The sequence below is a fragment of the Macaca mulatta genome, chromosome 9 (genome assembly GCF_049350105.2).
Source record: "Macaca mulatta isolate MMU2019108-1 chromosome 9, T2T-MMU8v2.0, whole genome shotgun sequence".
Classification (NCBI taxonomy): Eukaryota; Metazoa; Chordata; class Mammalia; order Primates; family Cercopithecidae; genus Macaca; species Macaca mulatta.
Window position 1 is genome coordinate 137,892,425 of NC_133414.1, and position 27,472 is coordinate 137,919,896.

Sequence of the window (27,472 nt, forward strand, 5' to 3'; positions counted from 1 at the left end):
ACTGCAGTGGCTCTTGAAAGATGGCTGAGCTCATTCCTCTCAAGGTCAATGCACCTGCAAACAGTGCATTTCTCTAGCATTCTGTTCCTCTTAAAGACACATGGTCTTTGTTTTTATTTCTACACTCTTTTCTCTGCTGTAATCTCCTAAAAGGCAAGGACATTTCTTAGGTATCCACAGGGGCCTGCCCTTAGTAGGTACTCTCAACATAAATTAAGATTGCATCAGTATAAACTTTAGAACTAAGAATAAAAGCCAGATTTGTCATTTACTCCTACAGGTATGAAATAAAAAAAAAAATACAACCCTTTCTTCCCCATTAAACGTACAGTTCAGGAGAGATTTCTGAGGTAATCCTGATGTAGTTGTTCTCAGAAATGCTGAATTGATGGAAGAGGACCCACTCTGGCATCTTCTTGGTGATTGAGTAACCAGATAGGGGATGCAGCTGAGCAACCTGCTTATGTGTCAGCATTAAGTAGTTACCTGATCCATCAACATCCCGAGCAATCTGAAAGGCAGAGTTTTAAAGAAAAAAGATTTTGTATTAATACGGAGATCATTATACAAAAATGTTTGTTGAAGAAAATACCAAAGTATTTCATACGGGATAGTTAAAACTAAAATTTGCCACTCATGTTTCCTATTTTCACATGTAGAAAATAAGCCATAAGCATGTTTTGCCTAAAACTTTGAGACAGTGATGTTAACTAACTTGAGCAACAGCAGGGCACTGTGCTAAAATGGTGCAGCTGTGAGGTTAATGTTTTGGCCATGAGATGAAACGTAGCATACTACCCGCCATACTATGGGCGACATACACTCCAATGCCAAGTGCTTTACACTTGGTGTTTAGCACACAATGACCCTGTGATGTAGGAACCTTACTTTACAGATGAGGAAATCCATACTGAAATGTCATTTTTCTCCATTAAGACTACATATTCTGCCTTGGCCCTTTATTCCCTTGAGGGGAAGGATATTTAAGTATCAAATCTTTAATAATAACATGGATTTTTGTTTTACTTAATGTCGAAATCATCATCCTAAGTGAGCGATTGTTGGCAGCATGTCCTGGGTATGTGCAATTCAGGGGAGCCTATGCCGAGGCAACCCCACTCCCTCTCACCTGCATAAAGTAACCAGACAGAAGAGCTTTCTTTATGTTTAGACAGTTTTCCTTGGAGCCAAAAGCAGGTTCTGCATAGGGAAGCTCAATTCGCTTGATAATTTCTAAGAGTTCAGCTCGGATAACATCTGCCATTCTGAGTGCTGAACAGTTGAGGAAGTAATCATGACACCACTTTTCAACACAGTCTAGGAGGGAAAGAACACAAGGCTATTTAGAAATGATTTGTCAGAAGCTCTAAAGAGCCCAGGCCAGGCAGTTGCCATCTTTAAGCCCTGTGCTCTCCTCTCCTACAAAGGAGGCCACACAGGTGAGTGGCAGGAAGGCAGCAAGGACAAGGATTTCTGGTGGCTGCGAGGTCGGCTGTCAGGGCACTACCAGGAAGGGAGACGGTGCCACTGACAGCACCTATGCCACCTGCTGGGGTTCTGTGATCCCAGCCAACTGGAAACTTCCTAGTGGTGACTGAAGATGTATTTCACTAATCTGTGGCTCATAAAGGCCAGAGAGGATTTTGTAAGATCTGTATTTTGTCTCTATGCATACAGCAAGGATGTATGTGGCCCCATTTAATCAAACTAGGCAGAAAAAAGCCCACAGTATAAATTCCTCTGATCTATGGAAATATCTCATATTTTATTTAATGATAAGAAAAGGATTACTACCAGGTTGATTTGGGAATTATGTTACAGTTAAGCTCATCTACCCTAGCTGTAACTTTTATATTAAAATTCAGGCATGTGGGTGAGTCTGAAGTTAGTCTTTCTGGCCAGCTGTAATTACTTAAGATGGACCTGGGAATGTACATGGCCATGGCACCGCAGGCAGAAGACCCTCATTTACCCCATCCTGTCCACTCGTGCCACTCGGAGCAATGAGAGCACGTACTTAGTGTCACCCATTCAGCATGCCCTCAAAAGATGCCACCAAATTCCCGTGTACCTTCTGGCTCCACTGACAACTTTTTCTGTTCAGCTTTGAAACAGTAACTCCCTGTTCTTTATACAATTCTACTGTCTTTCAAATTGCTGTCATATTTTTCACACTACACATATTTTCACACCATCTTTCAGAGCAAAGGAAGTAAAAGATATATCATGGAAAATTTCAGGGAGGGACTTCACTGGCTGCCCTTCATGGGTGACTCCAGCCTCTGCCACGCTGCTTTGCCCTGTTTGTCCTCTTGTCTCAGAATAGCAGCTTCCAGTTGACTTCTGAGTACCTTCTTGTGATAGGTAATCTACCCACTGCCCTTCAGGCATACACAGGACTTTGTGGCTGTGCTTTGACACGTGCCATTTTGTTCTCTGGACACCCTCTGCTGTCCTCTGCCAAGCTCCATCAGCAACTCTGCAGCCTTCCCTCAGCACCCCAGCCTATTCTGCACCAGTATCTGGAGCTCTGCAACCTCTCTGCATGCATGTGGTCAATGTGCCAGGATATGGAAGGTGCACAGCACAACTCTGACCCAGTGGGCATGTAGAGGTGGCTGTTCCTTGTCTTCCTCCGCAGACCCATGTATGAGTCTGTGTCCCCGTCACCATGCCCCAAGCAAGCTTGCTCTGAAGGCTGGCTGAGTGGAGTGCTGGAGCTCTGGCAGTACAGACCCACCGTGGTGGCACACCAGAGCTCCGCGGGAGCAGGGGGAGTGAGCATCTCCCACTCTGCAGACGCCTGTGGGTGCGTTTAGGGTCATAAGTGCCATTGCATTCAAGGGGCCAACAGGGCTAAAGAAGAAGAATGTTTGATGAATAACTAGTAAGGACTCAGACTTATCTGGGGAAAGGAAGGTGGAATTAATAGGTAATTTCTGAGCATTCACTTACACTCACTGGTAGAATTCAGAGTTGTGTCTTGGTAGGCCTTGTAGATGCTGATGAGGGTAAAGTGATCTCCTTCGGGATGTAAAAATGTCTTCCAACAAGTCAAGGCAGCCTCTTCAGCTCCATGTGGCACATGTGAAAAGCAATTTGGAGCTTTAAATGAAAAAGGTCACATGGTTAGCAATAATGAAGACATTTTATCTTAGCCTAACTTGCAGAGGGGAGGGGTCACAACTGTTAGTGGCATGGCTCCTGTCTTGGTTCTCTGAATAAATATGTTATTCTTGTTTACTTAGAAATCCGAGAAATTTAGAGTGAGTCATCCTAATTCTCCCTCTCCTTTTGTGTGTGTGTGTGTGCTTTTCTAAGGTCAATTGAATATGGTTAATACCCTGCTTTATTCCAGCAGGAGCAGGGAAAACCTGAGGTGCTCGGAGGTCCAGACACAAGAAGAGGATTGGAACCCGTTCCGATACAGCACAATGGTTGGTCTGTTCCCCCAGTATTAGAATAAATTAAAACATACAAGCCAGGATGAATGAAGCCAATAGGAAATAAAAAAACAAGCACACATCATTATTTGGGGAAAAACACCTCTAGTGACAAATTTCCTTCATCTGCACTGATTACTTCAGTAAAAGAAACCTAGTATGTTTTCATACATCTGATGTATAAATTTGCTGAACTTTGAGTTAGTTTTCTTATATTAAGATAATTTTTCATATTAAGAAAAATTTCTTTTTCTAACTGATTAAAATACTTCACTATCATTTCAAAAGGTTAAATGAATTGATCACCATCTCTGCTATTTTATCCTCAAAATATAATTTCAAATGGATCCCATTTAAATCTATACCTAGTGCAGATTTGCAAAAAAAGAAAAGGAATAGTGATTAAGGAGTACCTGTTACCATGGCAGCAATTGTTAGCACTTCATCTACACAGTCAAATTCACAGGATGCTAAGATAGACTTTGAGAGTTGTGGATCAAGAGGAAACTCTGACATGATGATTCCAAATTCAGAAAGATTTCCATCATTATCCAGTGCTGCCAGATAATCTAAGTCTTCCAATGCCTGCATCAAACTTTCTGGTGCTAGGAAAGGAAAAAATAATAATTTAAGAGTCTCATATGGCCAAGATGGAGAAACAGGTACTGGATTTTCCCTCCTGCATGAAACAAGCAAATAATGGACAAAATATGTGAAACAATGGTTTGCAAGACACCAAATACCAGGCAGTGAAGGATAGTGATTCCTGAGACGGCAAACTCAGGAGGGGAGCCCTGTGATTGTCCAGCTCATGCTCCGAAGAGGGTCCCAGCTGCAGTGTGCATGCGGCGGGGGGGCACCCAGGTGGAGCTTGCCAGCCTCCCTGCAGTAGGAAAACAATGCCAGGGATCCAGGGAGACTAACATGGCCGGAACTCGCGGTCACAGTACCAGAGAGAGACATACAAATAAGTCATGGGCCAGAGAGAGCTCCCTCAACTAGGCAGCAGAGCCCCACTGATCAGCGCATGTGTGTAAGGAACCACCTCAGGCCAGAGAAAGCCATGTGAGAGGATTAGAGGGAACAGGGGTGCTGACACAGGACCTAGGGTAGGGCCTGTTCCCACCAGCCAAGCTGGAAAACCTCATGATTTGTGAGGCACTGGGTAGAAAACACAAGGGAGAAATCCTAGATGGGCACTGCCACCTGACACATCTATACAGCAGGACCTGAAAGGATTTACTGCATCCCAGGACAAAGCTCAAAAATACTTCTGGGACTCCAAAAAATACTCAGTGCCCAAGAAGGTAAAATGTACAAGGTTTAGCATCCAGTAGAGAAGCATGAAAAGCAGGAAAATACATTGCATAATACAGAGAAAAATTAATCACAACTGACCTGGAACTCAGATGCTAGAAATAGTAGACAAAGATGTTATTTCCCAGTGCAAATAAAGAAATAAAGATAGCAAGCTGATTCTCTCCATCTCTTTATTTCTCTTTTAAGTTTATGTAACATCGATAATGATGTGGTTTTATATATGCTCAATCTCTACCAAAGTTTTTAAAAATCCATTTATTTAAAGAAATATATTCTCTTTGTGGAATAAGGCTATATATCGGTTGGTGCAAAAGTAATCGCGGTTTTTGCCATTGAAATATTACTTTCAATGGCAAAAACCGCGATTACTTTTGCACCAACCTAATATTTATTAAATAAATACATGTGTTTTTTCCACCCTTCTGGTTCCTGGTATAGCAATAAAGGTCACACAATGAAGCAAATTCCATAATAGAAAGCTGCACCCCCAAACTGCAGGATTTATGAGCCACTAGGTTGTTTTTCTCTTAGTTCCAGTAAGTGCAAAGTGGGCTGGAGCTGAAGACTCTGGGGACCTAAGAGGCGCTCGAACCTGTCTGCTCCTGGGAGTTCAAAGTAACAAATAGTAAAAACTTACATGCTGTCTAAACTTTGATCATTAAGCTATATGTCTAAATTTCAGGCAAACTGAGTAGCTCAAAAACCTCACTTTGGGAGGCCGAGGCGGGTGGATCATGAGGTCAGGAGATCGAAACCATCCTGGCTAACACCGTGAAACCGCGTCTCAACTAAAAAAATACAAAACATTAGCTGGGCGTGGTGGCGGGCGTCTGTGGTCCCAGCTACTCGGGAGGCTGAGGCAGGAGAATGGTGTGAACCCAGTGAGCTGAGATTGCGCCACTGCACTCCAGCCTGGGCAACAGAGCGAGACTCCGTCTCAAAAACAAAACAAAACAAAACCAAAAAAAACCTACTCACAAACTTCGATTTGATAAAATTCCTCCATTCCTCTCAGGACAACTGGAAGGTATTAGAAGCTACTACTGTGGTCTGGGAAATGACTCAGAGAAGCTGCGATGCAGCCCACCACACTTCCAGTCCTGTGGGAGGACAGCTGAGCAAGCACCAGTATAACTTCAGCCTGACACACCCACCGCAGGCAAAAGATCTGCTACTGGGAGTGAGGGGCAGTGCCAGACCATTCAAGGGAAATCTGCAGGGAACCCAGACATCCGCTGGACGACTGCAGCAAGGCTTTCATCCTCACCTTGGGACAAATATGTTGAATTTTCCTATTATTTCTGAATGTTTTCCCATCAAGATTTAAAACTGAGCAGAAGCTTATGACTTCCCAGAGATATTCCTGTCCTGCCTGGATCCTGACATACAGCACTACTGTCTTACTTGTTCATTCTTGGGGACCTCTGGACTAACCATGACCTTGAGAAGTCACAATCATGGGAAATAAACAGATGGGCTATTCAGAAAAAAAGTTCAAGAGTTCTATCAGTGAGGCATGACATGAAAAGTAACAGCCGATCTGCTGGAGAAAGTACAAGAGGCAGCATCAGAAATAAGCATCTTAAACGAGCAGGAAGGGGCTGGAGTACAAACTTAATTACTGAAAGCCTTTCAGAAACCAGTTTCTATAAATCAGCAAAGCTGCTGCATTTTAAGTTACAGGATCTTTGGCAATTGTCCGTTTAAGCATCTGGCTTGACAGCCAGGCTCTGTCCCCAAAGGGCACCTACTATGTACTTTTACACCCTGGAGTTGAGTTGGCCACACACAGAGTTAGTAAAAGAAATGACTTCATGATTCTGCTTCTGGTCCTAACGACAGAAAAGGAGAGGATGTTCTTGGGGTTTTATTATATTAGAAAGAATGAGTTAATGAATGCAGATGACAGAGGTGAAGGAACATTAATAAATAACTAAATAGGATTTGCTAATATTATGTTCTGCATTTTAAGATATCTCCCCAGTGTGGCCCACAAACTTGTTTTAGCTAAAAAGCAGAGGAGTTTAGATGGGGTTTTCAGGGCAGTGCTGCTTAAGTATAATCCATAGTAAGTAACGCTAACAAATGGAATAGAAGTGTTTTCGTGTCAGGCCTCTTCGTTTTGGCAGTGCAAAATCAGACTGCTTTATTCTGAAGGCAATTTCGAGATGAACCAAACATCATTTTTATTAAGCTCGCTTGCCAACAGCAGCTGCACTCCCTGTAGAATAGCTCACTGCAAGGTCACACTCCTCCTCCACTACCATCACTCAAAATAATGTGAAGGGCTATCATTACAGTATTTCTTCACTGTTCTGTGTGTCTGTTTTCCGTGGAACCCCAAACGCCAAGCTCCAGTATGTGCCTGCATTTTCCTTCCTTGGCATCAGTAGAAAACCTAGTTACAAAGAAAGGTCATTAAACTGCAACCAGCAGAGGAGGAGCCGATGCAGCACTAACTCCGAGCCCAGCACAGGCCAAGTGGAGTCCAAGGCCATGGCAGTTCCAGAGCTGACAGCCCCACACAGCATGTTTGCTGTGTTCTTATAATGTACGCCAACTTTGGAGACGTCAGATGGTAGGAAGCCTCGGTTGGCTCCCAAACCCTCACAGGAAGTCTGTCTACTCAGGTGCTCAGGAGGCTTCCTCCAGCCAGCTCTCCTTTGTTATAACAATCTTTGGCCTACTTTCTGCCTAACCTGGCAAAAATGGCTCAGAAACACTGAATTTCCTCTCAAGGTAGCTGGCATTATGCAAATGTATGCCAACATATTTATATGTACTTTCCACAGGTAAAAGTTTTAGTTGGCAATTATTCCTGGGAATATGCCTAGGAGAGACAGCATCATGCCTTCTCTTGTCTAAAGTGGACATGTATTTCCATGAGAATAGGGCAGGGGGTCTCCTGGTAACCAGTCCCCAAAGCCAGGGCCATTCCCTCTCCTTTCACCACACTCCTTAACCCCCTTTCTTCCCAATAAGGGCAGAGAAGTAAGGCTGGATTTGAGTCATTAGAGTTGGAACGGATATTAGAGATAGAGCAGCCTCCATGGTAAACTGAAGAAAAGCATTTTCAACTCCCTGCCCATGGTTGGGAGCCAAGATCCTTGTGTCCAGCCTTGCCCTGGGCAGGGCTCTCAGGTAATGGCAGTGTCCCCACTGCCCTCCCCGTGCCACCCACACCGTGAGGCAGGTGGAGGCCAGCTCCTCTGAGCTTTGCTGTGCCCAAAGACCTCTCATACGCCAGCTCTGCTCCTGCCCGTGACATGGAAGGAAACACATGCAGACCTTTGACAGTCACAGGCTCCTCCCGATCCTCTCGACTCTCCCTGCATGTCACATTCCTCCTACTGCCCAGGCCTCAGAAAGGACTAAGTGGGGAAGAAGGAAGCCGAGTTTGTCTCCCACACGTGACTGCCTTTGCTCATGTTCTTGGGAAGACTACAGGCCTTCTAGAGGGCACCCGCCTAGTCAGTGTTCCTCAAGCATAAGGGCATTGGGAAAGTCCTGCCACTTCACAAATTACCAATGGTCCCCACTCCCAGTAACTGTTCTTACAGCCAGGAAGCTGGCCCCAGGTTTTTGTAGTGGTGACTAGCTGAAGACTCTCCCCACCCTCATACCATTAGAGAGAACTATCTTTAAACAAGAGTTGGCATTGTAGTTAGATGGTATGGAACTGGCAGTCCCAGAACAACCTAGAAAAAACCAGGAAAAAAATGCATGGGTTTTAAAATGACCATACAATGGGTGTTTTCCATATGAGCAGTTAAAGGACTTTATGTTTGGTGTTGGTTCATGATTTCCTTATAAGGGTGAGGCTCAAATTATTATTTGCTCTCAGTCTATTTTGAGTATCTTGTGCTATTGGCACTGGCAAGGCTCTGGGGCAGGCACACATCTGGGACAGCCTCACTCTTGGCCCTTCTGGTGTGGACGGTCTCATTTATATGTGGAGATGCACATGTAAATCAAGAATCCTGCTCTACTGGAAGTACACTTTTACCTCCAAATTGTCCCCTTTTATGGGAACTATACCTTCACTTCCATACTTCTAGGAGCAGGATTTTGTGCCACGTGACACCACATTATCACCACTAACCCCAGTCACAGGGGACTGCTTCTCAAATGGAATCAATGGCTCCCTTTCTTGGGAGTTTTCGGCTTTAGACCAAGGGAGTTTCCAGGAGCTGACATAGTAAATCATAAAGCTTAGGGCAGAGAGCAGCTAAGACTCTGCCCAGTTCCTAACGGGCCATGAACTGGTACCCATTATGGCCGGGGGGTTGGGGACCCCTGCATTAATGTATATACACATTTACATAAATGGACAGATAGAGAGAAATGCGGTTATCACTTAGGAGGGCTGAAGGAGCAAATGAAGTTTCTGTTTCTGATTTATCTTAGAGCTGGGACTTGGGCATTGTGTAAAAGAGTCCACAGGGGGAGAAACTGAAGAATGAAGAGATGGTGTAGACCCTAAGACTCTACGATGTCTAGGGCCTCTGGGGAATAGCATTAAGAGTTGGTTCTGAAGAAGACGAGGAGGAAAGGCTTCTGCTTCACTTAATTTCACAGGGATGTGTTCACAAAACCTGGCATTTGCCTAACTCCTACTCCTTTACACTGTACATGGCAATTTTGTACCTCTAAATAACCCCAGGATATAAGAGGGCAGACACTCTACCCTAAATTTACAGATGAGAAAAAGACAAGTGACTTGCCAAAGCCACATGGCCACCCAGCTGTTTTGTCATATGTAATAAGTGAGGCTTTGAACTCGGGCCTTCCGCCTGCAGTGTTGAAACTGGTACGTGGCATGCTTTGCCAGCACAGCTGACTCTGGACTCCCAAGTCCAGTGCTCCTGCTGTTATCTACCATGGCCCTTCCTGGCTGCGGCCATCTCAGAGGCAATCTGGTGATGTTTCCTAATACCTGAGGGTCATTATCTGCTTCTTACACCCATTAAAACTGTTCTTTCTAGGACGCTCTTGCAGCTCAGGGCCCATGTGGTGCAGACTCAGGTAGGAGTCACTCACACGGTAATCATTATGTTATAGTGTTTACTATATACCAGTCACTTTTCTAAGGGGCATGCATGTGTTAACTAATTTATCTTAATAACTCTGTGAACCAATTGCTTTATCCTCATATTCAGATAAATGAAGTGAAGCAATGAGAGTCCTAATTTGCTGAATAATACCCCACTAGTGACTGATGGGGCCAGGCTTGGAGCCCTGGCAGCCTGGTCCAAGAGCCTGCACCTTTTGGTATAGTCCCCTCAATATGGGGACCATCTACCCCAGTTTGCCCAGGGTGGTATCTGTTTCCACCTTTAATCATTAACAGCATTCATGCCCCTGTCCTGTGAGGTTCACAGGGAGATGGTCCGTTTGTCGGAATTCATCACAAAATAAACAGGTTCCCTTAAGTTAAACTGCTGTTTTGTTTTGTTTTGTTTTGTTTTGTTAGTAGGGAGGGGTCACTCCTAAGCCACAGCCATCTTTCTGCCTGGACTGTTGCACTCAAAAACATATCAGCTTAAATGATAAGCCATATAGTTACCAGGCCCACAAGAGCCTAAAGGGCTTCAGGAGCCAAAAGTACTTCCATTCTGGGCCCTTTAAAACCTCTCCCAGATTTTGCTTTCATTTTCTGTAACATTATTTACTTTATTGTTTCCAGGATCCTCACACACTGGCCCTGGAAAGTTGTTTTGGCATGTTTGTCTTTCTTTTTCACATTTGTCTTTCTTTCCCTCATCTGAGTATAGTAGTAACTTTTGTGTAGCCTTTAAACAGATACTAGTCTAACCTTCATTAACTTAAAAACCTAGGTAGGCTGTGGCCTCCTGGCAGTCAGTGCTAGAATATTTGCTCGACTCTCTGGGCTGTTTGGGCAGTGCCAGTCCTGCCTGCAGGTGTCAGGCGCTGCGGCAGAGCTATGGGTAGGGCCATATGTGAGGGCCATCGGCAGCCTGCTTCCTCCCATTCTCCTCTTAGTACATGTAAATGTTATGAGTACATGTAAATGTTATATATAGTATAGTAAATGTTACTATAACATTTAAAGATCATTTTGTAAGTTCCAAAGCCAAATCTTGAGTTTCCAAGTGATTTACAAACAAGCGCATATACTTCTCTAGTATTCTTACAAACTGGGCTTTTAGTGTGGTAAATCCTATTCCAGAAGGTCTTGATGAATTGGTTTAGGAATCCTCTGGTGAAAGACCTGCACCATCACAGATGACACCATTGTAGAATCTTTTTTTTTCTTTTGAACCAGGGTCTTGCTCTGTTGCCATCTGAAGTACAGCAGCACGATCATAGCTCACTGCAACCTTGAACCCTGGACTCAGGTGATCCTCCTGACTCAGCTTCCCAAGTAGCTAGGACTACAGGTGTATGTCACCACACCTGGCTCATTAAAAAAAAATTTTTTTTTTGTAGAGATGGGGTCTCATTATATTGCCCAGGTTGGTCTTGAGTTCCTGGCCCTCAAGCAGTCCTCCCACCTCAGCCTCCCAAAGTGTCAGGATTACAGGTGTGAGCCACCATGCCCAGCCCCGCAGAATCTTTAATTCCTCTTTTCGCCAGCACCATCCCTGGCCTCTGCAGCTTTGACTTTCTTTTCTTTCCTTTTCTTTTCTTTTTTTTGAGATAAAGTTTTGCTTTTGTTGGCCAGGCTGGAGTGCAGTGGCACAATCTCAGCTCACCGCAACCTCCACCTCCTGAGTTCAAGTGATTCTCCTGCCTCAGCCTCCCAAGTAGCTGGGATTACAGGCATGCGCCACCATGCCTGGCTAATTTTGTTTTTAGTAGGGACGAATTTTCACCATGTTGGTCAGGCTGGTCTTGAACTCCTGACCTCAGGTGATCCACCTACCCTTGGCCTCCCAAAATGCTGGGATTCGAGGCGTGAGCCACTGCGCCCAGCAGCTTTATTTTCTTCCTACATTTTCCCCTGTTTTCATGAGGCATTGCTTTATCGAACACGCCATGCCTGTTTGTGTTTGGGTTCACTTTTCTTTTCATAATCCAAAGAATCACAGATCATACCAGTCATGTGGCCACTACTACAATGAGTTCTGCCTCCGAATGCAAAGATGACATCTGCTGTAGTCTGGTCCCTTTGGGCTAGTTTTTCTCCAAATTCCTATCTAGGTACCACTGCCTTCCCAGGGTAACAGCAGTCTCAGGCCATCTGTTTCCACTGAAGTGGTCACCTGGTCCTGAGGCCTCCCACCCCAATAGACAGTGAGTGTGTCATTCAGGATGGAGGTCAATTGTTAGGCAGCCAAGGAAGAAAAAGAAAACTGATTTTTAAAAAAGAGGTCCAGATCAGGGGAATTCAATTAACAGCCTGTAGCCTAGTTATGCCAAATTCATTTTCACATGGTTCATGCATCCTGAAAAGGGTAACAAGTTTGCTGGATTTGCGTATTTCAATTATAAGTTGAATTAAATGCAGCAGCTGCAAGCATCTTTTTCTTTTTTTGCTTCCAAAACAATGAATCAGAGTTAATCCACAGTTATATTTTCCCCAAGCACAGCAGAAAAGTTATGTGTGTATTGTCGGGAGACAAAAATAAATTGTTACCCTAACCCTTTTGTCCCCCAGTTATCAGCTTTAAGCCTCATGGAATGAGCAGCACCAAGGGTGATCATGGAGAGAACACAGTGATATAGTCTGCTTTTAAAATTCCTTGACATCACCAAGCCTGCCTTTTCTTCTCCCTGCATTTCTAGTTCACCAAACATCTACTAACCTGAGCAAGAAGATGCCTAGAAATCAACAGGTGGTGATTCCTGGGCATATGAGACGAACAGTGGGACTGGAAGAGCAATTTTCAAAAATGAAACCTATCTTGTTGGGGCTTAGGACACACCACCTCAAAATATGACTGAAGGAGACTAGAATATGCCACCCCAAAATATACTTCTCTGGCATATTTTGAGCTGGTTATTCTGAGAAACTGCAGACATAGGAGTAGCTCTGAAAAGTTGTCACTTAGTAAAAGAAATCTACATCTACAAAGGAAATCTACATTAGTCTAAGTGTGGTGGCTTGCACCTATGGTCCCAGCTATTTGGGAAGCTGTGGTGGGAGGATCACTTGAGCCTGGGAGGTGGAGGTTGCAGTGAGCTATGATCATGCCACTGTACTCCAGTCTGTGACAGAGCAAGACCCTGTCTCAAAAAAAAAAAAAAAAAAAAAAGAAAAAAGGAAAATCCAAGCTGCTGAGAATTCTTCTTTCTGCTGATACTTAACGCTTCCATACTCCACATTCCCCCACTCCTTAAGCCCAGTACCCCTGTGCTCCAGTGTCCAACAGCAGACACATTTCTAGTGTCAGAACAGATATTTCCTAGAGTTTTGTGGGGTTTTAAAAATTATCTTCAGAGAATGTTTACCTCTAGCGGGAAAATGCTTCAGTCCAAACCAACGCCCCCTCCATACTTGTGTGTACTGCTGAGCATCATGTGAACTTAGGACAGGGAATGGGCAGGAGGAGAGAAGGTGAATCTCAGCCCACATGCCTGGCTGACACGGGAGCATAAGGCTACCTGGTCTGTTCATGAAGTCACAGTGGCCTAGGCCCGCAATGTCTATCCTCTTCATAAAAAGCACCATGCTTGTTAGGTTGGCTTCCTGCATTTCTGCTGGCTTAAGTGGCGTCATGTCTTTGGAGGCAAATTCTTCAGTGTACAGGCAGAAAAATTTTCCTAAAAGACACGAAGAAAAATGGCTTTAATATTTGTGGGTTGCCTGCATACAAGAATTGACAACATTTAGTATTTGTGTCCACAGCACTACCTGAAGAAGATGAGCCAAGAATCTGCTTGCGTATCTCTGCCTGGCTTTGGCTGATGGGCTGCATGACAAGCGAGTTTGCTCTTATTCTCGGGTTGTACACCTTTAAATGGAAAGACAGCATCATTAGCGTCAGATAAGTCATGATTTAGTAGGCTCACTGATCCTGAAGAGAATATGCTGTTTGCAGAACTTTACTCCATGAAATGCACTGCTACAGACTCATTTTCTTGGTACAATATTTATTATTGTTTCACTTGCCTTGAGATGGAAACTGCAAGTGCTTTGATAAATGGATTTAAAGGTCGTCTGCTTTCATTGTGGCTTCAATAACTATGGGACCTCTGTGTCACTGCCAAAATACTAGCACTGTCACTTCTCAAAGCACTGTACTGGTGAATGATAACATATCTTCATATGCCACACAGAGAAAGGGTTCTTACTTGATAGTGCCATGTTTCTTTATAGTTTTGTTCAAATCAACCAGGATCTTGGTGGTCTCACCTTTACAATACATACTGAGAGTTCCGGTCATAACAGCTAATACAGAAACTGCATATGGCACTAACAATGATTTTCCTTACAGGTGGTTCACGGGGGCAAGTGACAGCCCTGGTTTCTCTGAAGGCTGGACTAATTCAATCAAGATCAACTCTAAGTGATTTCCAGGGAACCTTCATGACTGTTGGAATTGCTCTGTCATAATAAGGCAGGGATATTTAGAAGGCTCATAGTCTCCTGGAGGGATAAAACATCTCAGCACCTAGTAATGGTAAATTAGTCAATATTTTTTAGTTTCCTTTCAGATATCAAATGCTATGATTTTCTGAGGTCTTAGTGTCAGAGTTTGAAATACCTTGTTTTCCTTTTTTTTCTAATTTTTATTTAAAAGTAATAGAGAATATTTTGTAATTAGGATGAAAATTTTATCATGTCAATTATAAGCCAAAAATTGCTAAAATAAAGTCAGTCTACTTGAAACAATTTCTAGTAAGTTCTCTGGGGTAAGATACTAATTACTTTGATAAAGGGATCATCAAAATATCCAGTAAAATGTTCATAAGAAAAGATTAGTTTAAGAGTCAAACAATTTGCTTTGCTAGTACCTTAGCTAAAGAAAAAATACCATTAAAGATAACTATCACCTTTATGCTCTAGTAGTTGAGTCTTTCCTCAAAAGTTTCTCCTTTGGCAGCTCAATCAATTTAATTCATTTCCAAACTTCCAACATGCTAATGAAAGACAGTAATACGTGATCAAGACTTTTGTTACTGGCTGCAATAATTCTTCTTTGCACTCATGACCAAATTCAAAGAATCCCCAGGTCACATAGTTCATCCTCACTTCCTGATCAGTAAAATGGTAGGAAACTGAGAAACTGGTGCTTGACAATTATTAGCAGTCTGTTTAACCTACTCAATAATAATTACCTTTCTTCTTTCCACACCTACATCGATAACAAATTTGACTGAGTTACTCCAGATCAAAGACTCTCCAGAGCTAGTAGTTAACACCACTCTTCTCTGATAAACTTGGCATTTTTTTTCTGTTTCATCGAGTGGCTTGAACAATGAACATTTCTCTTTTGGATACAAAGGAACCACCACCAGTTCTCCAAGATCTGGGTTTAGGTTAGATCCTTGATAGACAATTTCATAGACTTTCTCAATATCCTAAAGGAAAAAAAAAAAAACAAAACCCATGAAAATAAAATACAATGCAAACAACTTCACTATGAAAAAAATGTCTGAATTACATAAAATTTTAGGCAATACTACATAACAGATACAGAGAAAGAAATGCCTGTGTTGCTGCCTACATGTATCTTTAAATAAGGAAAGATGCACCTAAATGAGAAAACATCTTTTGGGAAGTTAAATAGAATTTATATTGTTTTCCCATTTAATTTCGTTAGATTTCACTAGAAATCTAAGTAAAAAAGATGACTTCCCACAACTGCCATAGTTTTTCCAATTCCGTTCTCCAGGTCTCTAGCTTATGTCTCTTTCCTTTCCATACCCTTTGTAGAATGGGATTGAACTCACTCAAGGGTTTTGTAGGAAGACAGAGCCATCTAGAAGAATAGCAAGGTATCACAGGTCGCTGAGAACTAGGTGAGCTGTGCTTGTTTCCTGATCTGCTAAGCGGCTCCCAGGAAGCTGGGCAGAGGCCACTCCATGGGGTCCCACATCAGCTGGTACATAGGTACAGTCCCTTGCTTGCACTTCCCTTTTCCACATATTTACTTGGGGCAGATTTTTTTTTACCAAGCAAACAGCATGGCTGTTGATCCTAACGAGTGAAAACTTGCCAATTGGAATAATGAGAACAAAATGATTTCTCCATTCTTATAATTCTGATTACTTCACTTTACCCCTCATATTAAGGAAGGATTGTTTAGAAACTAAAAGGAAGGCCAGGTGTGGTGGCTCATGCCTGTAATCCCAGCACTTTGGGAGGCTGAGTTGGGCGGATCATTAAGTCAAGACATCAAGACCATCCTGGCCAAGATGGTGAAACCCCGTCTCTACTAAAACTACAAAAATTAGCTGGATGTGGTGGCATGCGCCTGTAGTCCCAGCTACTCGGGAGGCTGAGGCAGGAGAATCACTTGAACCCGGGAGACGGATGCTGCATCATGCCGAGATCGTGCCATTGCACTCCAGCCTGGCGACAGAACGAGACTCTGTCTCAAAAATAAATAAATAAATCAAAAAAGAAATTAAAAGGAAGAGTACTTGAGCTGAGCTGCATCCCCTGAACCTGGCTGCTGGTTGGCCTTAGGAGGACATGCATTCATTCCTCCCAGATGAGTCCATCAAGCAAGCTTCTCATTGGTGCAACTTAACAGCTAACTTGGATTTGGAAAAGGAGATTTGATTCCAGTAGCCCATTCATGAGCAATTTCCCATCAAAATAAACTTTTCTTTTTTTGAGATAGAGTCTCGCTCTGTTGCCCAGGCTGGTGTGTAGAGGCGTGATCTCGGCTCACTGCAAGCTCTGCCTCCCAGGTTCATGCCATTCTCCTGCCTCAGCCTCCCTAGTAGCTGGGACTACAGGCGCCTGCCACCATGCCCGGCTAATCTTTTTTGTATTTTTAGTAGAGACGGGATTTCACCATGTTAGCCAGATGGTCTCGATCTCCTGACTTCGTGATCTGCCTACCTCGGCCTCCCAAAGTCCTGGGATTACAGGTGTGAGTCACCGTGCCTGGCCCAAGATAAACTTTTTATTGCATTGAAATATTTACTTTTATTCTCTTAGAATATGTGAAAAAATAATTATGGCCACTAATTCTTTATTTGGTTCTGGTTGCTAAAACTTTTTAGTCGTAGGTGAATTCTTCGAGTAATGCTGCTTCTAATGCTCTCTCACTGAGCTATTTCGGCTGCCTTGAAAGTGGGTTCTAATGTTGAATTTTATTTCAAATGGCAATAAAAAAGAATTTTTAAAATTTTCAGAAGGGAAAAAGCAGAGCAAAATAGAAATAGATATATAGTTTAGGCTCCTCAAGCACAGCTGATACAGGGCTTTAAGGCCATAATCTGCAGAATTTGGGACAGAAAAGCTTTAAAAAATATGCACCTGGTACTTCAGACATTTTGTTTATTCATTTTCTTGATTCTTACTCAATGTATGTGGTTTATTTACCTATGCATAACTTTCCTATAACTACCTGCACAGTTATGGGGAACAGCAACACCCACTGAAGGATGATACCTAGCAGACATCTAGCTCGCCAAAAATGAAAGAAGATCCGCAACTGCAGAGAACATTTTCCAGGAAAACCTCCAACCTAAAAACACCTTTGTGATAGTTTATTACTGCACAATAATCTGGCTGCATATTATCGTAAATCTCAATGTACGTTTTCTATTTCATATTTTGTTTTCCGGTTAAAAGACAGCTAGGTGATAGGAAACAACACGCTAAACATTCAGGGCTCTAAGTCTCAATTAAGTACCAAGACACAGGGCAGCCTGTGAATTACAGAGATTAATTCACAGCAGGTGTGGTGCTAAGCAAGTGGTTGGAGAAAATGTGACACACCTAATGTAAATGCATTGCTGTTTCACCAAAATGAGAATATTTCTGTAATTTAAAATATATTTCTTAATATAAAAAATGATAGGGCTGGGTGCAGTGGCTCATGCCTATAATCCCAAGACTGGGAGGCCAAGACAGGAGAAGTGCTTGAGGCCAGGAGTTCAAGACCAGCCTGGGCAACATAGTGAGACCCCCCTGTCTCTACCAAAAAAAAAAAAAAAAAAAAACCCAACAAAAACTAGCTGGGCATACCGGCACACACCTGTAATCCCAGCTACTTGGGAGGCTGAGGAGATAGATGGCTTGAGCCCAGGAGTTTGAGGTTACACTGAGCCAAGATCACACCACTGCACTCCAGCCTAGGCAACACAGTGAGGTCCTGTCTCTAAATAAATAAATACAAATTTTAAATGACAATTAGTACATTTGTATTAGACTGGTTGAGTTTGTTTTCATATGATATTTAAGTGTGATGGTAGGTTTTAAAGCTTTATATAGAAATCAAGAAAGCATCAAATAGCATGGGGGGGAATGATCAATAGCTTGTTAGCACCGATTTCAGAGCAAGACAAATCTTTCCAAGAGACAAATCCCAGCCCATAAGAGATGAATATCTTAATGATGGATCCTGACAAAAGTAATGAAAAAGAAAAGTCCATCAGGATACTGAATGGTGTTCTGCTTGTCAGGCAGATGGGGTAAGGAAAACCAGGTAACACCTGTGGAATCCAAGGCTGAAGCAGGAGAAAAAAACCTGGTGCCCAGGTAAAGTCTGCTGAAGCCAGCACAATGTCAGTGGCTGGCTTGCTGCCCCACCCACAGGGAAGGTCAGTTGCTGAGCCCCTGGACAATGAGGAGCTCACCTTTAGAGGGTCCAGTGCTCTGCCTTGGTCACAGAGGCTCAGAATTACAAAATCCTCTGGTATTTCATGGCACTCTCACTTTAACACTGCAAAACTGATGGTTTCTTAATAGGAATGCCTTTCCAGCCTGCCTTCAGGGGAGATTACGTGTCTTTCCAAGTCCTGTGGCATTTACAGTTTCTACTACCAGCCTGGATAATGATGCATCTTCTAAAGTTGACAGTTCAAAAGTCACTGTACTATTAATTATAGTTTATATTAAACTTGTAAGAATCATGTACCCTAAGACCATCTGCACCTTAGTTCTGTTATGAGCTTTATTTTCCAAGATCCAAAATCCATTTCCAAATCCATTTTGGAATTTTTGCTTACCCTGACTTGAAGGATTACACCCATCCTATCAGTCTTAATTGCACTTTTTTTTTCTTGCAGAAATGTATGTCCTGTTTTTTTTTTTTTTTTTAATTTTTCATTTTTTTTTTTTTAGAGGCACGGTCTTGCTCTGTCACACAGGCTGGAGTACAGTGATGCAATCATAGCTCACTGCAGCCGCAAACTCCTTAGTTCAAGCAATCCTCCTGTCTCAGCTTCCTGAGTAGCTGGGACTACAGGCCTGAGCCTGTAATTTTTAAATTTTTAAATTTTTTTGTTGAGATAGGGCCCTGCTATGTTGTCAAGGCTGGTCTCAACCTCCTGGCCTCACATGATCCTCCCACCTCAGCCTCCCAAAGTGCTGGGATTACAGGCATGAACCACAGTGCCCGGCCTACGTCCTGTTTTTCACCTGGCAATTCTGACTCTCAAATATATTAGATTTGCTATTCTTCCCTTCCTTAGGCTTTATCTGGTTATACTGAGAAGCTCTAATTGTTCTCATAAATCCTATGTCTCCGTATTTTATTATTTTTCTCAGGACTTTCTTGAATATCTTGAATCATGCAGGATGAGGAGATGATAACAGAATAAATCACTGTAATAGGCAGATTTGCTATTCAAGAGAATGCATATCATCTACATGCAAAAAAAATGATAAATATGCAGTTACATTGAGGTTCTAGAAACAGATAAAATTTAAGAAAACTAAAGTTCCCAAAGCCAGAAGGAGCTGTCATCCTTTATGCTTTGAGTATAAAATAGAATAAATACTTCTGAAAGTGTTTCTGAAAGCATGTGGATGTTCAAGAAAAGGCTCTGACAGACAGCTGAGCCACTTATCTGTTCAGCTGTGGCTCAGCCTACATCAAATAATTTCCTTTTTGGTTTCTGTTTAATGAGTAGAACCACTACATATTTGGGCCATGGTCTAAAAACTCGTGCTGCTTCTCTCTGTGGGAGAAGATAGGGAGAAAAGGCCAGGCAATTAGTCTCCATGAAGAGAGGTCTAATTCTGGAGATCCTGGAGGCTTTTAGATTCAGCCAACAGAGTACTGGGGAAAGAAATAGGGCCAGTGTAGCTGCAATTAAAAAAAAAAATGCAACACTAAATGGTACCTTGGCTGTATAAAAGCAGTAACAGAATGGAAATGATGCTTGATTGCACATTTCCAGTCATTCTTTTAAAGAGATGTTTTAAAGAAACTCGAGTTAAAGTTTTTTCTTACCTTTTAAGAATGGAGCCCCAGTCTAGGGAGATGACCTTCTCGGGTGGGCTATAAATGATATTTTCTGCCCATACTCCACTGACTGTCACAGGACTGCTTGTGGGAAATGTATTACTTAACTCTATGGTGAATGCTTAGGTGATATTCCTGATCTCCAACAAACACACCTGCTCATAGGGAGGCAGCGGGGAATGTCAGGGGAGTCAGCAGGCACCTACTGTACCAAGAGACGACAACTCACAGCAAGCATATGTAAGAGTCAGTTTTGCCTTTGGGGCAGCCCACTCTCTGGCCTGAGCCTGCTAGAGGGAAGTTGGCTCTGGAGATCATGTCTAGAGACTCTTCACCCGTATTTTGTTTTCAGAACTGCATGTGATTTTAGAAACACTTCCTGTTCTCCTTTCAGCACAGGTTTTATTTAATTAGGTGTGATGAAACCAAATATTTAAACAGTTAATTAGCAAACTGAAACCTGTAGGTTATTAAACGCTTCCCAGGTGAAATACCTTATTACTCTGTAAGGTTAGAATATCACTTACTTACTTGTTCACAGGCCAGAAAGACTACAATGTCACCTTTCTCACCCGAGCGGTGAATTTCAAAGATAAGGCGTAAAATAGACTCAAAGGAATCCTTTTGAGCCTCACTAAGGTACACAACCTCCACAGGGTGTTTATTTTTCACTTCTATGAGAGGCAAGTTTCCATAATAAGAATTGAGTTTGCTGATCAGGTGAGGTGAGGAGTTAATTATGAGCTTCAGTTCCGGTCTTGCTAGTAAAACATCTTTAAGAAGTCCAAGTAACACATCAGTTGCAATGCTTCTTTCATGAATATCATCTAAGATGATGACCCCATAGCTACCCAAAAAAGGATTGGACATCATTTCTCTTTGCAACATATCATCAGTACAATACCTATAAAGAAGAAACATTAAAGTTAGAATATTCTTATGCTAAGTCATGCAAAAAACTTCCTAACAAGAAAAAATGCCTTTCCTATATTCATTTCTCTAAATCAGTAATTCTAAATTTTTACTGGGCTGTAGAAGTTGATACAATCTACAGAATTATCACACACAAAAATACAAACAAAATTTATACCCAGTTTGTGTATGTTCCTGGACCGCCCCCTACACAAAGACCATTCGGAACCCTAGGTTAAAGGCCTCTGACTAAATGTTTATTACAAATATTAATAAAAGCCTGCATCTAACTTTTGTTCTGAGCTTTATACATAAAAAGTAGTATCATAGAACACTCCGGTCAATTTTTCCTCTCTCATTCATCAATGAAAGAATTTTGAGTAAAATTATAGACTTTTCAAGGAAAGGATACAAGAATAACCATCCTGGCTCAGGCTCATGGTCCAGCTAGCCCACTGTTTGGACAGACACTATTATTGGTGGTTCATTGTGGGAGATGATATCATTAAGGTGTCATCCAAATAATAAGCAAACAGAAGGATCTAAAAAGTAACCACCTATTTAAGGGCAGCATGAAAATTGGCTAAAATTCCTGGAGTGGGGAGGGGTCATTAGTGATTTTAATGGACTTTTCCCATAGTTCTTGGGATGATTTTTTAAAACTAAACCACCTATTAGTCACTAAGCTTAATGAAAATAACTTTCTGATACTATTTACATATTTACCTGTATTATTGCTTGAAGAAACCAATCCCGTATGTTTTTTACCCATTTAAGGTATTTACTTTTATTTATTCTTGGACATGGCAATTCTGAGATTGCTATCCGTAGACAGGCCTGCCTGCAAGGTTAGCCCTTGGCTAGCATTTGGGAACTTTGATTTAGGGAGGGTTCTCACCATTCCTAGAACGATAAAGAGTAGTCTGCTGTGCTGAACCATTTGTACAGGCAATATGGTTTATGCTGCACATGTGCTTTCCTTCTGGGAGTCTGGAATTTTGAAACATAGTAGGCAGAGGGTGCCTCTACGGCCAGCCCTCAATAAAAACCCTGGGCACTGAGCCTGAGTTTCCCTGGTAGGGCACCATTTCATAAGCTGTGAATGAAGTGCACTGTTTGTGACTCCACTGGGCGAGAGCTCAGGAGCTTGTGCCTGGGTTCCTGTAACCTTCGTCCCATCCACCATTTCCCTTTGCTGATGTTGCTTTGTATCTTTTCACTGCAAGAAACCTTAGTTATAAGTAAATGATATGCTGAATCCCATGCATCTTTCCAGCAAATCACTGAACCTGGGGGTAGTCTTGGGGATCTTGACACAGTCCTCAATTAACCTCTTTCGAGGGGAAAAAAAAAAAAAAAGGAAGGAAACAAACATCTATTAAACTAGTGCGAGCCAGGCATTAAGCTGGTGCATACATTTCTTATTTAATCTTCAGAATAAACCTTCAAAGTAGATATTGCTATCCCATTACTATGACTCATTTATAAATAAGAAAATTGAAGTTCAGAAAAATTCAGTATCCTATCCAAGGTCACAAAGCCAGGGATACGGTCAAGATTTAAACCTGGATATTTGTTCTATCTGATGTCACTGTCAAATTATAAAGATTGCTTCCTTGGCCTTGTAGTTTTGGTGATAAAGTCCATGTTCTTTGTCTCTGTATCTTTATGAGATCAAAGTGCATGCTCTCTGCCTTTCTTTTCATACACATTCTCATCCTGTGTCTTATCAAATGAGCAGTGATAAATTGATTCCTTTCCTCAAAAAAGAAAGCATCTTGAATACTACAGTATTATACTTTGTGCAAGATGCCAACAGATGCATTGAAATCTAGTTTTCAGGTCATCTTTTGCTGAGGTTAATTAGTATATTAATACCAAGTTACTACTGCTTCTCATGTCAAAACAAATTATTTTAATTTATGGTACTTCATTAACGTTAGAAATTAAATCTCTGTTTCCTTTTCAGCAAAACTGACCTAAGCACTGATCTTATAGGAAGTAATGCTGCCCCATAAGATTGACGAGGTATATGTGTTATATAAATACATCTAGGCTTAATTAAAAAAAAGAGAAGGTGGTAACTTATTAAAAACTCCAGCAGACTCATCCAGCAGGGCCTAGCCTTCCAGATGATTATATAAGGGAATTGTGAAGGCTCATTCCTAAAACTTACTATATAAACCTACATTTTTCTGCAGTCCCACCTACTTAGGAGGCTGAGGTGGGAGATCACTTGAGCCCAGGAGGAGTCCCACATTACAGTGAGCTATGATCCCACAACTGCATCCCAGTCTGCGTGATGTGAGCAAGACTCCAACTCAAAACAAAACAAAACAAAAATACTTTTTTTCTATATGACACAAAGATATATTTCTGAACTTGATAGTTATGAGATATTGTGTATACGATGCTTTAAAAAGTGCTGTTAACTAATAAGTATGTAAAAAAAAATAGATATACTACCAAGATTTCAGGAAATGCAGTTTATATCTTTAAGGCTAAATTTCTAAAAGCTCAGACTATAATAAAATAGTTAAAAGTTTTATTAATATTTATGTTTTATAAAATTATTTGAGTTTAACCTTAATGAAAATTTGAGAACTTTCCAGTTCCAAAAACAGAAAATATCACCATTTGACACTATGAGTCACTTCTATGAGATATCTTGATACGTAGTTCCTAAAGACTATTTTAGGTATATAATATTCAGTTATTCACTGTTTCAAAAAAGGCCAGAGAAAAGCTTAAAGAAGAACAAAGTTGTTACATATAGCATCCAAAAAATAGTAGTAGGCTTAAAGATAGTTTATAAATTGCCTATGATGTGTTTCATAGATACTAAGGGGTTACCAAAAAAATGAAAAACACAGTATCAAATATAGACTACTGCCTTCTAAAATCAATGATCAATGTTAAATCTTCTGATTTAAATAGCTATTCAATCTGAGCTTATTCAAAATTATGGCTAGCATACCTCTTCAGGAAAATCAATCTTGTTCTAATCATAATTATAAAAATATAAGTATAATTATAATTATAGACATAGCTACCACATACATACACCATGCATCAGTTACATAAATGAAATAGTCCTCACAACAACCCTCAGAGCAAGTATATTAATCATCCACATTTTTCAGATGAGGCGACTTAAAGCTCAAAGAGGTTAGGTGACTTGTATAAGGTTACAAGTGAGTAAGTGGTGGAGACACTAATTTTACAGCCATGTTGCCTCCTCTCCAGAGCACAGAATACCAGAAAGAAAACTGGTATTGCTTTATTTTATCATAGGGGTATAGCTCTGGCCTCTTTCCTGTGACTCAAACCCTGTTTACAACAATGCATCAGAGTGTCTTCTGACTCTGCACTGGTTCTGGGGGCATGTCACAGTGGAAAAGAAAGTGCAATGTTCAGAAACAAGAGTAACTGTAAAGTGAAGATATAAAAGCAATGAAGAATAAGGCAGCCCAGCAATGGCAGAAAGAAACAGAACGTGCAAAACCTGTCAAAGCAGGCAGCTACTCTCTACCTGTCTCCATGGGTGCCTTTGTACTTCAACCCACCCGACCTGAAGCAGCTGTGCCTGTTAAGAAAGGAATGCTATACACAGACTGAAACTAATACATACTTTAATATATAGTATTTCCTTTGGGTGTCAGAATTGAATGCTTGGGTTTTTCACCATAAAACAATCCTAAGTCCAACATGTGATAGATGTTTAAAAGGTGAGGCGTGTCTCACAGCGTTATTAGATTTCCCCACCATTATTTATCTTTGTGGCTTTCCATATTAAGAAATATCTGAGGCTGGGCGCGGTGGCTCATGCCTGTAATCCCAGCACTTCGGGAGGCCGAGGCCGGCAAATTGCCTGAGCTCAGGAGTTCGAGACCAGCCTGGACAACATGGCGAAACCCCATTTCTACTGAAAATACAAAAAGTTAGCCAAGTGTGGTGGTGCGTGTCTGTAGTCCCAGCTACTCAGGAGGCTGAGGCAAAAGAATCACTTGAACTCAGAAGATGGAGGTTGAAGTGAGCTGAGATCGCACCACTTCACTCTAGCCTGGGCGACAGAGTGGGACTCTGTCTCAAAAAAAAAAAAAAAAAAAAAAAAAAATTCTGATTCCATATTATGATAAGGCTGTTATAATATTTCATTTTAAAAATGACTACATTAAAGAGACCTTTTAAAGGGTTTTCAAAGTCTAGATGGTATTAAAGATACAATATTAACTTTAGAACCTAGTCAGAGCCATCATTTAATTAAAAAAATAATTCAAAGGGCTACTTTAAAATGTCAAACAAACCAACCAACCACGAATCTGCTTAGGGATCCTTAACCCTTTCAGGGTCCTATATCTTGTCCTGTCCAGCTCTTTAACTAGTTTGTGAGCTCCTAAGAACCAGAGAGGTTTTTATGTTTCTTTTGTACCACTCATGTACCATTTACACAATAAGCAATTTATAAATACATAGTAATTTAATGACTCAGGGACATAATTGTTATACTAGCAGAAGGTAATATATCTTCAAGAAGTTCAAGTCAGAGTGCTGATGGTCTAAAGACTTTCCCCTATGATTTGACACTAGCCTGAAGACTGTCTTCTATTTTTGAAGATAAACATTTGAGGGAAAGTAGCTTAGTACAAACCAAATGAGCCCCATGGGCTTTCCTTTTTTTTCTGGGACAGGGTCTCACTCTGTCACACAGGCTGCAGTGCAGTGGCGCGATCACAGCTCATGGCAGCCTTGATTTCCTGGATTCAAGTGATCTTCCCGCTTCAGTCTCCTGAGTAGCTGGGACTATAGGCATGCACCATCACGCTCATTAGTTTTTGTATTTTTTGTAGAGATGAGAGCTCACTGTGTTGCCCAGTCCGGTCTCAAACTCCAGGGCTCAAGCAATCCTCATGCCTTGGCCTTCCAAAGTGCTGAGATTATGGGCATTAGCCACCGTGCCCAGCCCCATGGGCTTTCTGAATGGAGAACAGAACCACACCAGAGTGCAGCGCTAGCTGGGATAGGGCAAAATCCCTTCCACTATCCAATTTACTGAACATCTTCCTGGGGATGAGCACATGAGACTTCAGGGATATGAGTATGTGAAAAACCATCCCTGCCCTGTTACACTAAAGCAGAGCTTCCCAAATGGTGTGCCATGGCACACTGGTATGCCACACAAAGGGGTTACAGAGGTGCACAAATAATGACTCCGAGATACTTATCTACTTGGCTCTTGGAGTGGTCAGGCAATGCCCGGGGCAGCTGAAGCCCGTGGGATGGTCATCTCTGGCTGCAGGCAGCTGTGACCATTTCCTTGAAGTACTGTATGGATACTATCACTTTCTATGAGGGCTGTAATATAAAAGTGCTCGAGAAGCACTAGCCCAGAGCAGTGATTTTCCAATTTCTTTCTCCTTTTTTTTCCTTCGTCTTTCAAGCCCTTGGAAATCCTTATTCAAAGGAAATCTCATAGTGAAGCTAAGCACAAAACAGATACCACAACTTGCAGTAGCCACAAAGAAGGCTCCTTGGAACGCAGAAGCCTCTGAAAAGTACAGTTAGAGAAACACGGATCGAAGTCATGACGGAGGCTGACACCAAGTTTTCCAGAAGCCCCACAGAGGGTTTTCTAACGTACCTTACTGGAGGGGCAGGGAAGCCTTCCTCGAGTAGGTGACCGCTACACTGGAGACTGAGTGACTAGGAGGAAGTAGCCAGGCTCAGAAGAGGCCCGGGCATGCTGGGCACAGGGAGGGGCAGGTGTACAGGCACAGGGTGTGGAAGCACAGGCCACACAGCATGCTCCAGGTGTCCATGTGGCTTGCACACAGGCAATGATGTGGCCCCTGCATGAGGCATAGCTCCAGAAGCACATGCTTGAAGGTTCTGAGGGGCCAAGCAAGTTGCTAACTTTTTCCTGGGGATAATGGGAGTCATGGGATACGTTTAGACAAGGAATCCCTGATGATGCCAGTGTGGGAAAGCAACTGTTGCTTGCTGGCTGATGACAAGAGAGACCAGTTGCTACTGCACAGCATAGATGCTTAACAGGTAGAATGCTAGAATAATGCTGTTTCAGAATTGTAGAACCTAAGCCAACAATCACCAGCAGGGAGCAGACTGAACCCTGCAAACCAACCTCAGGATTGTTTCATTGGTACAGCAGTTCTCGAAAGGGATCACGTAGCCAACTTCATGACCAATGTTAACATCCATTTCATCTGCCACCCGCAGGGCGAGTTGGACCACAGCCTGCTTGTGGACCTGTGTGCATATCACGCCCCCGTGCTGGTAGTGGATGGAAAGACAATATTCAGCACACCACTGAGGAACCTGTAACAGGCAAAAATGAGACAGGATCAGCTTCTGCTGAAAATAAAAAATGAGACAGCTCTGTCTTATAGCAGGGTTCATCTTATAAGAGATTTTCTTTCATCAGTAAATCAGCAGTGGGCT

General features: G+C 42.1%; 2 protein-coding genes across 5 annotated transcripts in view; one reads left to right on the forward strand and one right to left on the reverse strand.

Moving 5' to 3' along the window:
- The window catches only part of BCCIP (BRCA2 and CDKN1A interacting protein), a 28,186-nt gene extending 13,627 nt beyond the window's left edge, over positions 1-14,559 (forward strand). Inside the window, exons 7-8 of one of the 4 annotated variants that reach the window (XM_015148434.3) lie at positions 3,359-3,437; positions 14,165-14,559. In XM_015148434.3, coding sequence (XP_015003920.3) covers positions 3,359-3,437; positions 14,165-14,283 — 198 coding nt within the window. In that variant the 3' untranslated portion in view covers positions 14,284-14,559. Of the gene's footprint in view, positions 1-3,358; positions 3,438-5,778; positions 7,078-14,164 lie in introns of those variants that run through there. The other 3 variants (XM_015148435.3, XM_028853349.2, XM_077945091.1) reach the window with 3 other exon arrangements.
- DHX32 (DEAH-box helicase 32 (putative)) overlaps positions 1-27,472 on the reverse strand; it is a 56,330-nt gene that overhangs the window by 1,549 nt on the left and 27,309 nt on the right. Inside the window, exons 4-12 of the mRNA XM_015148438.3 lie at positions 27,156-27,349; positions 20,633-21,005; positions 15,009-15,251; positions 13,582-13,681; positions 13,332-13,490; positions 3,857-4,048; positions 2,956-3,105; positions 1,130-1,317; positions 330-511 (exon numbers count right to left, since the gene is read on the reverse strand). Of these exons, the coding sequence (XP_015003924.2) occupies positions 330-511; positions 1,130-1,317; positions 2,956-3,105; positions 3,857-4,048; positions 13,332-13,490; positions 13,582-13,681; positions 15,009-15,251; positions 20,633-21,005; positions 27,156-27,349 (1,781 nt within the window). The remainder of the gene's footprint in view (positions 1-329; positions 512-1,129; positions 1,318-2,955; positions 3,106-3,856; positions 4,049-13,331; positions 13,491-13,581; positions 13,682-15,008; positions 15,252-20,632; positions 21,006-27,155; positions 27,350-27,472) is intronic.